Raw genomic sequence first — 14237 nt, forward strand, 5'->3', positions numbered from 1 at the left:
CCATAGTGGTAACCAAAGTCCCTCCCTATTTCATGTATCAGATTGGAAAGTAAAGGCATTGTGAAAGTATTACCATGTACCAAACTGACACATGGTGTTCTTTCCAGTTTTACAAAATGAAAATTAAATTTATATCACCTTTTAAAATGTGCTTACTATGTGTTCACAAATGTGCTTTACAAATTTCAAACTTCTGATTTTCAGTTAAAATTTAGAACAATAAAGAAGACAGCCATCACAATTTTGTGTCAGGCCTTATACAGATTAGGTGATCCATATGTATCTTGAAGTAGGAATAGACTGAAGTATGTTTTTTTTATTGCTTATAAGAAATTCTAGAGGTTTGCTGTTTGTCTTAGTTGGGGTTTCTATTGTAATGAAGAGACACCATGACTATGGCAACTCCTACAAAGGAAAACATTTTTATTGAGGTGACACCTTACAGTTTCAGAGGATTAGTCCATTATCCTCATGACAGAGAACACAGTGGCCTGCAGGCAGACATGGTGCTGGAGAATTCTTTATATGAATACAAAGGCAACAGAAAGTGGCCCGAGACATGGGCATGGGTTAGTATATGAGAAGTCAAGGCCTACCTCCATAGTGACATACTTCCTATAAATCCACATCTGCTCCAACAGGAACATACATCCTAATATTGCCTCTCCCACTGGGAGAGAGACATTGTCTGTCATTGTCTGTCAAACCACCACAGTGTTAAAAGTCTTTGATTCACATATAAAGATAGATTTATTTATTTCTAGAAAGCAATCCATATTGTTCAAGATGGTACAGAACATGCTATGTAACCAAGCAAGTTTTAACCTTGTATTTCTCCTCCCCCTTACTTCTGAATGTTATGGGTCACAGCCATGAGAAAACAGAGGAAGAAACCACTATTATTCTTAATATATCGGATCTGTCAGCCTTCTGTGTAATTGGTAATTTATTTAACTCATCAATGTATTTTTTCAACTATTTCAGATTCCCTTAATATTAGGTAAGAAAATCACTCATGATCCAGAAAAGCCAATTGTCCTGAAGATTATATCAAGAAATGGAGCCGTAAATGAAGGTTGATATTTTTTCTCAAGTTCTGATATGTTCTTCAAAGTGTTCATTCTAAATACCTGGATTTTAATTCGATCCTGAAGGAAACCTACATGAGTATGAATGAATTTTATCTACCAGATGTCATGACACAGTCTTCAATTATTTTTCATTGTCTCAATTTTGTGTATGGAAGGAAAATGATTATTTAGCAATCTTTATTTCTATCATGTCAAAATTTGCCCAGTTTCCCGAAGATAGACCAATATGATACATTGCAATGCTGAAAAATGATTTCTCATTAATATTGTCAATACTGTTTCCATTATAGAATCTTTAATTTCTCATTTATGGGTGAGAATTGAGTTGACAATTATTCTTTGCAATTTGATGGATTGTCAGTTTCTTTGTTAACCACTATCCACTTCAAAAAGCAGTTCCTTTGATTATATCTGAGGGCTACATTAATATTGGTAAACGATGCAAATTTAGAAGGCAGTTGGATATTAAGACCATTTATCAGAATAATAGATCCATTTTTGTGTCTGTGAGCTCCTCTCCATGGGTCCTTGGCTAGAGAACTAAGCATGTGTTTCCTCTTATGGAATGGAGTTAAATCCAAAGAGAATGTGGTTGGCTACCCCTATTATATTCATGCCATTATCCCTATATACACCCCTATCTTGCCATGATGGTCATTATAGGAGTTCGTGAGATTCACTGCTGAGTAAGAAAAACTGTTGATTTCTTTTCCCCTAATTAATCCTTGCAAGGACCTTATAGTACTATAAAAAATTGTCATCAGGGAGAAAGTTTCCTGATCAGTGCAATGTTGATATATCCAATAACCAATGTACTTACTGTGTTCTGTAATAGGATGTTTCCCTGATTTCTGCTTTGTAAACAAGAACAATGGCAGTCTTCCTGGGATGTCTTTCTGTAGGCTGTGAAAGTGTTGCTCTGATAGATTGATAAATAAAACACTTATTGGCTAGTGGCTGGGCAGGAAGTATAGTATAGGCGGGATAATCAGAGAATGCTGGGGAGTGGAAGGCTGAGTCAGGAGACTCTGCCAGCCACCACCACCAAGAGAAGTAAGATGTAAAGATACCAGTAAGCCAGGTGGCAAGGTATAGATTTATAGAAATGGGTTAATTAGCAGGAAACCTGAGCCATTAGGCCAAAAAGTTTTAATTAATATAAGCGTCTGTGTGTTTATTTGGGTTTGAGTGGCTGTGGGCCCAGGCAGAACTGGAGAAAACTCCAGCTACACAGTCTCCTGTGATTTTAGGAGTTTTTCAGGACAACTCTGTTGAACAATCTGAGTGTAGATATTCTACATCTGGTAATGGGCTATTTAATAGACACCTTTGGCTTCTGAAAGGACAATAATCCTTAATGCAGGGCATGTTTTCATACGTACATGTAAAGATGATTAAAATGTAGCTTTCCATCCTGGTTTGTTTCAATTGCCCACAAACTCTATCCAGTCCTCACAAAGGTACAAACCAAAAGTAAAATGAGAGAGAGAGAGAGAGAGAGAGAGAGAGAGAGAGAGAGAGAGAGAGAGAGGTGACTGTTCCTTGAACTAGGAGGTTGGTCAGGCAAAACATGTCACTACCTTCTGCAAGGGGTCAGGGAGATACTCACAAACTCTATGCATTGCAGAATTTCCTGTTCAGTGAGTGCCCTTGTGGGGTCTCCTTTTTTCTCATAGCCCCTTGTCCTCTACATGCTACAGGGACAAAGGAAGCAGAATCCCTGAGCAGGTCTTGAATGGCTAGAGTATGATGGAAAGAACCTCTGAGAGTGCTCAATTTCCTTCCAGAGAGTGCAGGGAATATATAGGACAGGGACAGCAGCTGGGGCATCATCTAGTTGGTACTCATAGTGTGCTTTGTTTGCATTTGAGTGGGACAGCACCCTGTCAAAGAAGGAAGAGGAAGATTAGAAAGAAAGGAAAGACGAGAGGAAGAAGAAAGAAAGGAAATTAGGAGGGAAGAAGGAAGGAAGAAGTAGAAAAAAACAAATAATTTAGTTTTTAGGAGTGATCCTATCTCAGGTATACTATATCAACATAAAACATAAAAAACAGCAATGAGCTCTAAGTGGTACAACTTTCATAGCCATAATTTTCCATTTACCTACTTTTGTAGAAATACTATTTCTTCCATGGTAGTACAAGGATGTTGCACCCATTCCATGTGTATTAGTTACTTTCCTACTGCTGTCACAAAACACAATGCTAAAGAGAATTTATTAAAGATGTGTTTAACTGGATTTATGATTTCAGAGAGCTGGTGCCATAATGGTAGATCATTATCATTGTTTGGGCCTCCAACCTCCATATGGTTCTCTGAAATGTCTTCCTGGCTGCTACAAGGATAGGCCATTAAATTCTGGCTATAGCATTGTAACCTATTTTCTAGTTTAAAACCCCAAATTCATTCACATTCCTCTGAAAACAACATGGGTAGGCCTGTCACAGTAACAGCCCACTCTCTGATAGCACAGTCCTTTTTGTTATTTTTTTATTTCTGAGTCAAAACTCCATGACCAAGGCAATATCTCAAAGAAAGCATTTAATTGGGATTATAGTTTCAGAGTATTACAGTTTGTTGTTGTGAAACAAAGGCATGCAGACAGGACATCTGCAATCTCATATCTGGATCCAGAAGTTGATGTTAGGCCTGGCCGTGATTTCCTGCAGAAAACTGATAAGAGACTCGAACACATACATATGCAGCTAATTGAAGCCTTTTTTCTAAAATTAGTTAGTACTCTATATGACCATTCATATCTTAACAGAGTTTTAAATGTATATATATATATATATATATATATCTGTATCATCTATCTATTTATCTATCTATCTATCTATCTATCTATCTATCTATCTATCTATCTATCTATCTATCATCTATCTATCTATCTATCTATCTATCATCTATCTATCTATCATCTATCTATCTATCTATCTATCTATCTATCTATCTATCTATCTATCTATCTATATCTATATCTATCTATCTATATCTATATATATATATTAATCTTGTAAATTTTGATATGAAATTCATACATTAAGAAAAGTTTAAAGAAACAGAATAGAATCAAAGAGTTGAGATTAGTAAAAGAATAGTCCCTTAATTAATTTGGTTTTTCTCCTGTCCCATAGCAGAAGATGACTCTTTTCTTCTGGCATGATACAGGGAGTTTGCATTTTCCTTTTAACAACATGCTGAAGTTTAAAGAAGGAGAGAGCCATTCTCCAACTCCAAAGTCAGCTTTAAATTTTAATTGAACTTGGACTATTAGAAGACCAATAGTGTTAAATTTCTTAAGAGAAGAACTGAAACAAATATTTAGGAAGACTTATAAAATCTTTAAGATTATATACCCATACGCCATTTCACTCTGTTTCCTGGGATATATGATTTTTCCCTTTTCTTCAGTTGTCACATTTGTCCAGTGTTCTTCAGATTCCTTAACTTTCATTCTCCTAAAAGACAAAAACAAAAAGCTTTCCAGAAGACTAATTTTGGAGATGTTCCTTTTTGATAAGTTATTATCTGATTACATGAAAAGGCATGTGTTACTGGAATAAGTTAGTTTAAATTGGATGTTTATGCTGGTTGATGCACTATCACCTCCTCTAATTAAGAGGTCTCTCTTGTTCAAATTGAACCAATTTTGATGGTACCCACATTTTATCTTCTCCTGTTGAAACAAAAGCAAAACCTCATTCCCAATGTAACATACACCCTGGTTTCCATTCTGAGGTCAGCACATCCTTAAAGTATATAGGCTGATTTAATTCTGTAGTTTTTTCTATTATCCAATGTCTCACTGTAGCTGTTGTTGCTTTCTCATTGGCATTGAGAAAATTCAAAGTTAATAGAGCATTATGCAGTCTATTTCTGGGGATTTTTGCTACCCTTTTCTGTTTATTGAGCATATCCTTTAGAGTTCTGTTTGATCTTTCTATAACTGCTTGGCCTGTAGGATTATGTGGCATACCTGTAATATGCTTTATATTGTAATGAGCAAAAAACTGTTTCATTTTAACAGAGACAAAAGCTGGATCATTGTCAGTTTTAGTTTGTGCAGGTATACCCATGATGGCCATTACTTCTAGGAAATGAGTGATTAAAGAAACAGCTCTTTCAGAACTCAAAGCAATTGCCCATTGAAATCCTGAATAAGTATCAATGGTTTGGTGTACATATTTCAATTTTCCAAATTCTGCAAAGGGAAACACATCCATCTGCCAGATTTCATTCCTCTGAGTACCCTTTGGGTTCCATCCTGCTGGTAATGGTGTTTGATTCTAGAAGGAACAAGTAAGGACATTTCTTTACTGTTTCTTTGGCTTGTTGCCAGGTTATGGAAAAATCCTTTTTTAAACCTTTACTATTGACATGATGGTTTTCTTATGAAATTCTGAGGCCTCCAACACATTTCCTATCAATAATTTTTCAATCTCATCATTGACTTGTGGTAGAGGGCCTGGCAGACCATTATGGGATCTGATGTGAGTTATATATAAAGGATGACTCCTTTTCCTGATTGTGTCTTATAATTGAATAAATAGTGAAGTTAATTCTGAAGCATCAGGGATAAATTCTGCAGTCTCAATATATAATAACACTCTTTCTGCATAATGTGAGTCAGTAACTATGTTGAGAGGTTCTGAAAAATCCATTAATACCAACAGAATAGCATACAATTCTGATTTTTGAACTGAATTACAAGGACTTTGAACCACTTTACTTAAATTTCTGATTTGTAACCTGCCTTTCCTTGTTTGTTGGCATCTGTATAAAATGTACGAACTCTAAATATGGGTTTTTCCCATACCATTAGAGGCAAGATCCAATCAGCTCTCTTTGTAAGATCAATTATATTGCTTTTGGGATATTTGTTGTAAGTTTCTCTCCAAAATTACTGCAAGCTCTTTGCCAAGGTTCACTTTCTGTCCATTATTTTTCAATGTCCTCCTTAGTTAAAGGTATGACGATTTCTGCTGGGTATATTTCTGCTAATTGATGATGTCTCAATTTTCCTTTGCATATCAAGTCAGAGATTTTTTCCACATAAGTTTTTAATTTTTTATTTGGTTTATTTGGTAAAAATATCCATTCCAATATAATATCTTCCTTCTGCATTAATATTCCTCTAGGAGAATGCCTAGAAGGTAAAATAACCAAAATGTAATCCAGCTTTGGATCAATACTTTCTTTTCTACCAAGGTCAATTCTTTCTCAGCTTCAGGTGATAATTCTCTTGGACTATTTAAGTCCTTGTCATCTTCTAAGGTTTTGAACACCTTATTTAGTTCATCATTTTTTTACCCCAACAACAGTTCTTAGATAGGAATGTCTCCAAATAATCTTTAAAAATCATTAAGAGTCTGTAGTTGATCTCTCATAATTTGCACCGTTTGGCATCTAATTTTTTGTAGCTCTATTTTATATTCTAAATAATTAATAGAATCTCCTATTTGTATTTTTTCAGGAGCAATTTGTAATCCCCAGCAGGGGAAAATTTTCTTTACCTCTTCAAACGTTCTTTCTAAAGTATCTGCATTTGAGTCAGCTAGTAAAATTATCATCTATATAATGATAAATTATAGATTTAGGAAATTTTTCACATATCAGTTCCAATGGCTGTTGTACAAAATATTGGCACAGAGTTGAGCTATTCAAGATTCCCTGCGAGAGGGCCCTCCAATAAAATCTTTTAACCAGTTGAGAATTATTATAAGTAGGCACTGTGAAAGCAAATCTTTCTCTGTCTTTTTCTTGTAATGGTAGTGAAAAGAAACAGTCTTTTAAATCAATAACTATGAGAGGCCATTCTTTTGGTAAGAGAGTAGGCAAAGAAATTCCAGATTGTAGAGAGCCCATTGGCTGAATTACTTTGTTAATTGCTCTAAGGTCTGTTACCATTCTTCATTTACCAGATTTCTTTTTAATAACAAATACAGGAGAATTCCAAGGGCTGGTTGACTATTCAATATGCTGAGCATTTGACTGTTCTTCTACCAGCTCTTCTAAAGCCTGGAGTTTGTTGTTAAAGGCCATTGCTGAACCCATCCAAACTTGTCTGTTGACCATTTTAAAGGTAGAGCTGTTGGTGTTTTTGGAAGATTATCAGTTGTTTTGCCCTGTTCTTATATAATATGCATGGCTGGTGACCACTCATTAGAATAATATCTTCTAATATTTCTCTCAGAAACATGTGCTAGTTTATTATTTGTTTCTGAGGTTGGAGGGATGTTAATCTGAGTATTCCATTGTTGCAACAAGTTTCAACCCCACAGGTTCATAGCTATGATGCTCACATGTGGTTTTAATTTTCCTCTCTGTCCTTCTGGACCTGTACATTTGAGCCATCCTGCATTCTGTTTCACTTGAGATAATGTCCCAGTTTCTAACAGTTAAACATTTACCTCCTGAAGAGGCCAAGTTGGATGCCAAAATTCTGGTGCAATTATGGTAATGTCCGCACCTGTGTCTACCAGACCAGACAAAAAAACACCATTTATTTTTATCGTTAATTTTGGTCTTTGTTCATTAATAGAAGTTTGCCAAAAATTTTCTTTATGTTTTCTCCTGAAATTTCTATTCTCTCTGTTTCATCATCCCGACCAGCATGATTTATTCCAATAGGCATTTGGTTATTTAATTGCTCTGAGTAGGGTTTTCCTCTACAACTGCAGGAAAGGTTTGAACTGGATTTGCTGTGGGGGCCTGCCTGATGCCCCTCTGGGATTTTCCTGAAGACCAAGGCAAAGGATTACCTTTCCTGTCACTTGTTGATCTACATTTGTTGGTCCAGTGTTTTCCCTTACCATACCTTCTGCATACTCCAGAAGGAAGGAGCATTCTGTTGCCATTTTTAAAATGGTGCCTTGGAGGTCCTTTTTATATTAAATCCTTTAATAAATACATTAAACATTTTAAACTATTATAAATATTAAAAACAGACAAAAAATTTTAATAGATGCCTTTATGTATACTTTCATACATTGTTATTAATTCTTGGTGAATTAATTCCATACATTTTGATCACATTCACCCCATCATGACAATTTATCCCAATTCCATCCCCACCTCATCTCACACTCAATGTGATCTCTCTCCATTTTTCTCTGAAATTTTTCAGTCAATCAAGTCTAGTTTCTGTTAGATGACTGCTCTTATGTGTGTGACCTGGCCTGGAATCTGGTTGATTTAATAGATGTAACAGCCTTAATAAAGAAATCAGACTACCTTTCACAGCAACTATCAAACATCAAAGCTCCTCAGCCATGGGTGGGACTATAATTCTTTCCACACAGACATGTACCATTTAGCTTGAGTTTACACATGTCATATGTCTTGTGCATACTTTCACATCTTTGCAAGTATATATGTGCACCTAGTCTGTTCTTTCTGGAAAATACTATTTCCTTTGAAGTCCATGACCATGTGTAGTCTTAAAAATCTTCAGCCTCCTTTTGAGTGTAATTTTAATATAAGGTCTTACTTTTAGAAACGTGTTAAAAGGCCTCATCTGAAGAACTTAAGAATAACTTGTCATTAACTTAAGTGATGCAATGCCCAAAAAGTTTAATTTCATGACTTTTGTACTAAATTTTACTCCAAAATGATTATGTTTTCCTCAAGAAAGAATATTATGAAATCATTTTTCTGTTTGATGATTTCCTATTCTATACATGAATACAGGACTTCCTACTCCATACATAAATACAGTTCAGTGACTTTGTTTTGATGATATGCAATCTTCAGGCATCTGGCAAACTTTGACACACTCTAGCTACCTACAAGACAGCCTTTCTCATACTACAATACTACCTTTGTCTCATTCTTCTGTTGATACAGGATTATCACTCTGTTGAACGGCACTCTCGTCAGGAAACGAACAAGGATATCATTTAAAAATGTTAGTCAAAATGTGTCTAAATTCTCTTTAGCACCATCTTGGAATTTTAGCAGAGATACATAGGATTAATGCCATAGTGGTATCCAAAGTCACTCCATCTATCATGAACCCACATGTATCAGATTGGCAAATAAATACATTCTTCCAAAGTCAGAGTATGACAATAGTATTTACAATGTACTAAACCTACTTGTGGTTTTCTTTCCCGTTTTACTAAATGAAAATTAACTTAATATAACCTTTTAAATTGTGCTTGGCATCTGTGCACAAATGTGCTTTACAAAGTTCAAACATTTAATTTTCAGTTAAACTTTACAACAATAAGGAAGACAACCATCACAATTTTTCTCAGACCTTTTACAGATTCAGTGCTCAATATATTTGTTGAAGTATGAATAGACTGAACATTCTATGTTTTCATATTCCATAAAAGCAATTCAAGACATTTGGTCTTTGTCTTAGTTGGGGTTTCTTTGTTATGAAGAGACACCATGACCCTGGCAACTCCTATAAAGAAAACATTTTCATTTAGGTGACAACTTATCTTTTCTGTGGTTTAGTGCACCATCATCTTGACAGGGAGCACAGTGACTATAGGCAGACATGGTGCTGGAGAATTCTTTATCTTGATTCAAAAGTAACAGGAAGTGGCCTGAGACACTGGGTGTGTATTGAGCATATGAGAACACAAGGCCTAACTCTATAGTGACATACTTCCTGTAAGACCACACCTACTCCAAAAGACCACACCTCCTAATAGTGCCACCATTTGGGAGGACCATTTTCTTTCAAAATACCATAGTGTTAAAGGTCATTTTATTCACGTATAAATACAGATTTATTTATTTCTGGAAAGCATTTCATATTGTTCAAGATGGCACAGAACATGCTATGTAGCTAAGCATGCTGTAATCTTGTATTCCTTCTCCCTCTTACTTCTGAATGGTAGGGGCATAGCTATGTGACAACAAATGAAAAAGCTACTATTATTCTTAATATATTGGTTCTACCAGTCTTCTGTGAAATCAATGATTCATTTAAATTACCAGTCTCTAAAATTCAACTATTTTAGGTTCCCTTAAAATTAGGTAAGAAAATGATTCATACTCCAGAAAAGCCTATTGTCCTGAAGATTATATCAAGAAATGAAATCATATCTGAAGGTTGATTTTTATCTTAAGTTCTGCTATGTTTTTCAAAGAGTGCATTTTAAATACCTGGATTTTAATTTATTCCTGAAGAAACATAGATGAATATGAGTTTTATCTACCATACTTTATGACATAATCTTCAATCATTTCTCATTGTCTCAACTTTTATGGAAGGAAAATTGTTGCTGGAGGGCTTCTCTCCAGGTTCCACCAAGCCTCACATTCCACAACCCATGTATAAAATAATTACTCAGATGCTTATATTAGTTATAAACTTTATGGCCATGGCAGGCTTCTTGCTAACTGTTCTTATAACTTAAATTAACCCATTTCTATAAATCTATACCATGCCATGTGGCTCTTGGCTTACCGGCATCTTTACATGCTGCTTGTCCTGGCGGTGGCTGGCAGTGTCTCCCCCTCCTTCTTCCTGTTCCCCCAATTCTCCTCTCTCCTTGTCCTGCCTATACTTCCTGCTTGGTCACTGGCCAATCAGTGTTTTATTTATATAGAGCGATATCCAAAGCACTTCCCCCTTTCTTCTTTTTTAAAAAAGGAAGGTTTTAACTTTAACATAGTAAAATTACATATAACAAAACAATTATTGAGCAAGAATTACAGTTACAATATTAAAGAAGATATCCCATCTATCTTATATTTGTGAGTTTAAGATTTTATATCTAACTTATCTTTTATCATAACTGAGGAAATTACAACTATCTAGTCTTCAATCACATCAAAGACCTCAGAAGGATATAATATTACCTGAGAAATGGGAGAAGAATGTAAGCAACTTTCGGGAGTCTTTCAGGGTAGACAGAGACAGCTGACAGCCTGGACAGTCACCTAATGTTCCTTTGTAAAGTTGGGGCATCTGTCTTCAGCTCACAGAGCTAGAGTCTCTCTGTCATTTTTTTCAGTGTCCTGTAGAATGTCTGGCAGTTTTCTCTGCGAAGCAGGAACCTGAAGGATCATCTTGTCAAGCAAAGTTTAGTGGTCATCCTTCCATGGGTCTTGCATGTCCAGTCAATCAAGCAGTCCAGGCAAGAACAGTTTTTTGCCCAAATGGCTATCTTTGCCAAGGTGAAGATAAACTCCATATGGAGTGTCTTCAATGCCGATCCTCCCCTCCAAAGTAAATCCATTGCTGCCAGCAGCAGATATGTCTCACTGTCCAGAACATCTAAATTTTTAAAAACATTTTAAATGCCATATTCTGTAGGTCTTTGAAGTGTTTGAAGACTACCTATCTATCTTAAATATTATCTATGTATACCTAGAAGACTTAACTAACATGGCTACAAATATGATTATCATAGATGACTATTAATCTATTTTTAATTATCCATTACAATTTTAAATGAGTTACATAAACATAAGACCTCAAACAAGAATTGAAATATATATATATATATATATATATATATATATATAATAACAAAATTAACTTTAAGTTTGTTTCAATAAACTAAAATTTATACCAATGTAAAACATTTTAAATATAAACTAAAATCTATACCAATGTAATACATTTTAAGCAAGTTCTTGTTCTTTAAAAGTAGGTTCATTATCTATCCTTTTATCTTATCATCTCTATATCCTGTATAGCTATATCATATCCCCTTTTCTGTTTTAGAAAGAGATCACATTTATAATCAACCTGTTTTAAATAAAAATATTGGGTTTTCTCTGTCCCACACCAGAGGGTTCTTCTGATTTGGGACACAAGAATCTCTTAACCATTTTTTTAAGCAATATGTCTGGGTTTAGAGGGGGAGTGAGCCAATTCCACCTCTAAAGCCAGCTTCCTATATTTGGCAATTTGGGCGTAGCATCTCTTACTACCTCCTGCTTGAGGGGGGCGCTGTATCTTATGGGGACACAAAGAAAATTTTAGGCTTATGGGGTAGTCCGTGAGGCTGTATTTTGTGAGCCAGTTGTCTTGAAACCATTCTGGATGTTGGATCATCTGGGCCATGGTGTCATCAGAGACCTTTCAGGGCATCTTGGCTGGTCAAACCTGATGTATCTTAATCTGGAACAAATCCATAGCCTCTGGCTTTCTGTGGAAACAAAAGCAGACCCTCTTTTCCAAAGCAACATACCCTTATATCTAAATTTTGAAGACAAGGTACCTTTAAAATATACATATTGGTTTAATTCAACATCTTTTTCCATCAAATGTGTTTCTGTAGTTAAAAATCCCAAAGACAACACAATCCAGATTCTCTGTGTAATATTCATCTTTATGTGGCTTTTTTATATTAATTTACCTTTTTTGTCTCTTTCAACCCTACGTATATTTTACACACATTATAAACTATTTCATCTAAATCAGTCTTATTGTGAACCTATTGCTTTAAACTGCAGCATTCTAAGACTGAAACTGTGCTGTGGCTGCTGGCTCCACCCACTTCAGCTTCCCAACCTGGTGGTGGTGTGTTTTCCATCAGCTCTGTGAGCCATCAAGTCTCAGATAGTGGGTCTACACTTTTATCAAAGTAGCGTGTAGTCCAGAAACCTCTTTTTTTTTTAATACTAGTAAAGACTAAATCTACCACACAGCCTAATGTGCTGCTGGAAGATGCCTCATTCCTGCCATACTGCTGGTCAAATGCACATGCCAGGAACCTGCCAGTGTTCAAACCCACGTTTTGTGGCATCTAGCTGCAGGTACGAGACATGAAGCAGGAACCTGGTTTTGGCTCTGTTTAGAATTGGTTATTAAATATTCTCAGGTTTAAGGTGGAAACTGGAGCCATTGGGCGCCATTTGTTCCTGGAGGGCTTCTCTCCAGGTTCCACCCGCAGTCCCACAACCTACATATCAAATAATCACTCAGATGCTTATATTACTTATAAACTGTATGGCTGTGGCAGGCTTCTTGTTAGCTGTTCTTATATCTTAAATTAACCCATTTCTATTAATCTATACCTTGCCACATGGCTTGTGGCTTACCGGCATCTTTACATGCTCCTTGTCCTGGCGGTGGCTGGCAGTGTCTCCCCCTCCTTCTTCCTGTTCCTCCAATTCTCCTCTATCCTTGTCCCACCTATACTTAATCAGTGTTTTTTTTTAATATAGAGCAATATTCACAGCAGAAAATAATTATTTAGCAATATTTATATTCTGTCATATCAAAACTTGCTCATTTTCCCAAAGACAGAACAATTTTTCATTTCAATGCTGATAAAAGATTTGTCATTAATTTTGTCAATATTGTTGCCAATATAGAAATTGTACTTTCCTGTTTGTGGCTGAGCATTCCACTGACAATTATTCTTTGCACTTTGTTGAGTTGTAAGGTTCTGTGTTAACCACTACCCAATGCACTAAAATATTTCTTTGATTTGATCAGAGGGGAGGGCTACATTAATCTATTGATAAAAGTTGCAAATTTAGAAAGCAGTTGTATATAAGACCATTTATGAGAATAATAGGTTCCTTCTTGTGCCTGTGAACTCCAGAGCCTTGGGTTCTTGGCCAGAGATACAGTACTAAGCATGTATTTCCTCCCTTGGAATGGAGTTAAATCCAAGCAGAAAGAAGTTGGATACTCCTGTAATATTCATGCCACTATTCCATATGTATATTTCTATCTTGACATGATGGTCATTATAGGAGTTCATGGGATTTACTGCTGGGTAAGAAAGATTTGAGTACTTGTGTTGAGTAGTGGGGGGTGGGTTGGAAGCAGGATACTGGGGGGGCAGGTGGAAGGAAGAGGTGGATCTTTGGTGTGTAAATTGAATGAAAACATTTTCTTAATTAAAAACAACCTAGAAATAGATTATATAATGTTCTGTTCACATGAATTTTCTAAATGCTAATGAGAAAGAAATAACAGCTGGTGTACACCAGATGAGTGGACTTCTTTCAGATTTAGGAGCAGGGCCCAGCTGCCTTGCTCTGTGAGTGGTGGTGGTAGTGGTGCAACCTGGAGGCAGATCTCTCACCTGATTTCTGGGTGCTGGAGACTGCTGTCTGCCTTCATTGTAAAACACATTAAAATCTTTACAAACAGGCTCCATCTATAAATCTTCACACATGTGTATTCCTTTCTCTGGAATCCCTGTATATCACAGA

The 14237-nt window shown here is 35.9% G+C and overlaps 1 protein-coding gene across 3 annotated transcripts in view; it reads left to right on the plus strand.

The window, feature by feature from the left end:
• LOC143270492 (cytochrome P450 3A13-like) overlaps positions 1–14237 on the plus strand; it is a 75578-nt gene that overhangs the window by 46248 nt on the left and 15093 nt on the right. Inside the window, exon 13 of one of the 3 annotated variants that reach the window (XM_076560633.1) lies at positions 985–3330. The exons of the other annotated variants lie outside the window; for them this stretch is intronic. Coding sequence (XP_076416748.1) covers positions 985–1080 — 96 coding nt within the window. The 3' untranslated portion in view covers positions 1081–3330. Of the gene's footprint in view, positions 1–984; positions 3331–14237 lie in introns of those variants that run through there. 3 annotated transcript variants of the gene reach the window in all.

The sequence above is a fragment of the Peromyscus maniculatus genome, chromosome 23 (genome assembly GCF_049852395.1).
Source record: "Peromyscus maniculatus bairdii isolate BWxNUB_F1_BW_parent chromosome 23, HU_Pman_BW_mat_3.1, whole genome shotgun sequence".
In the NCBI taxonomy this organism is placed as follows: domain Eukaryota; kingdom Metazoa; phylum Chordata; class Mammalia; order Rodentia; family Cricetidae; genus Peromyscus; species Peromyscus maniculatus.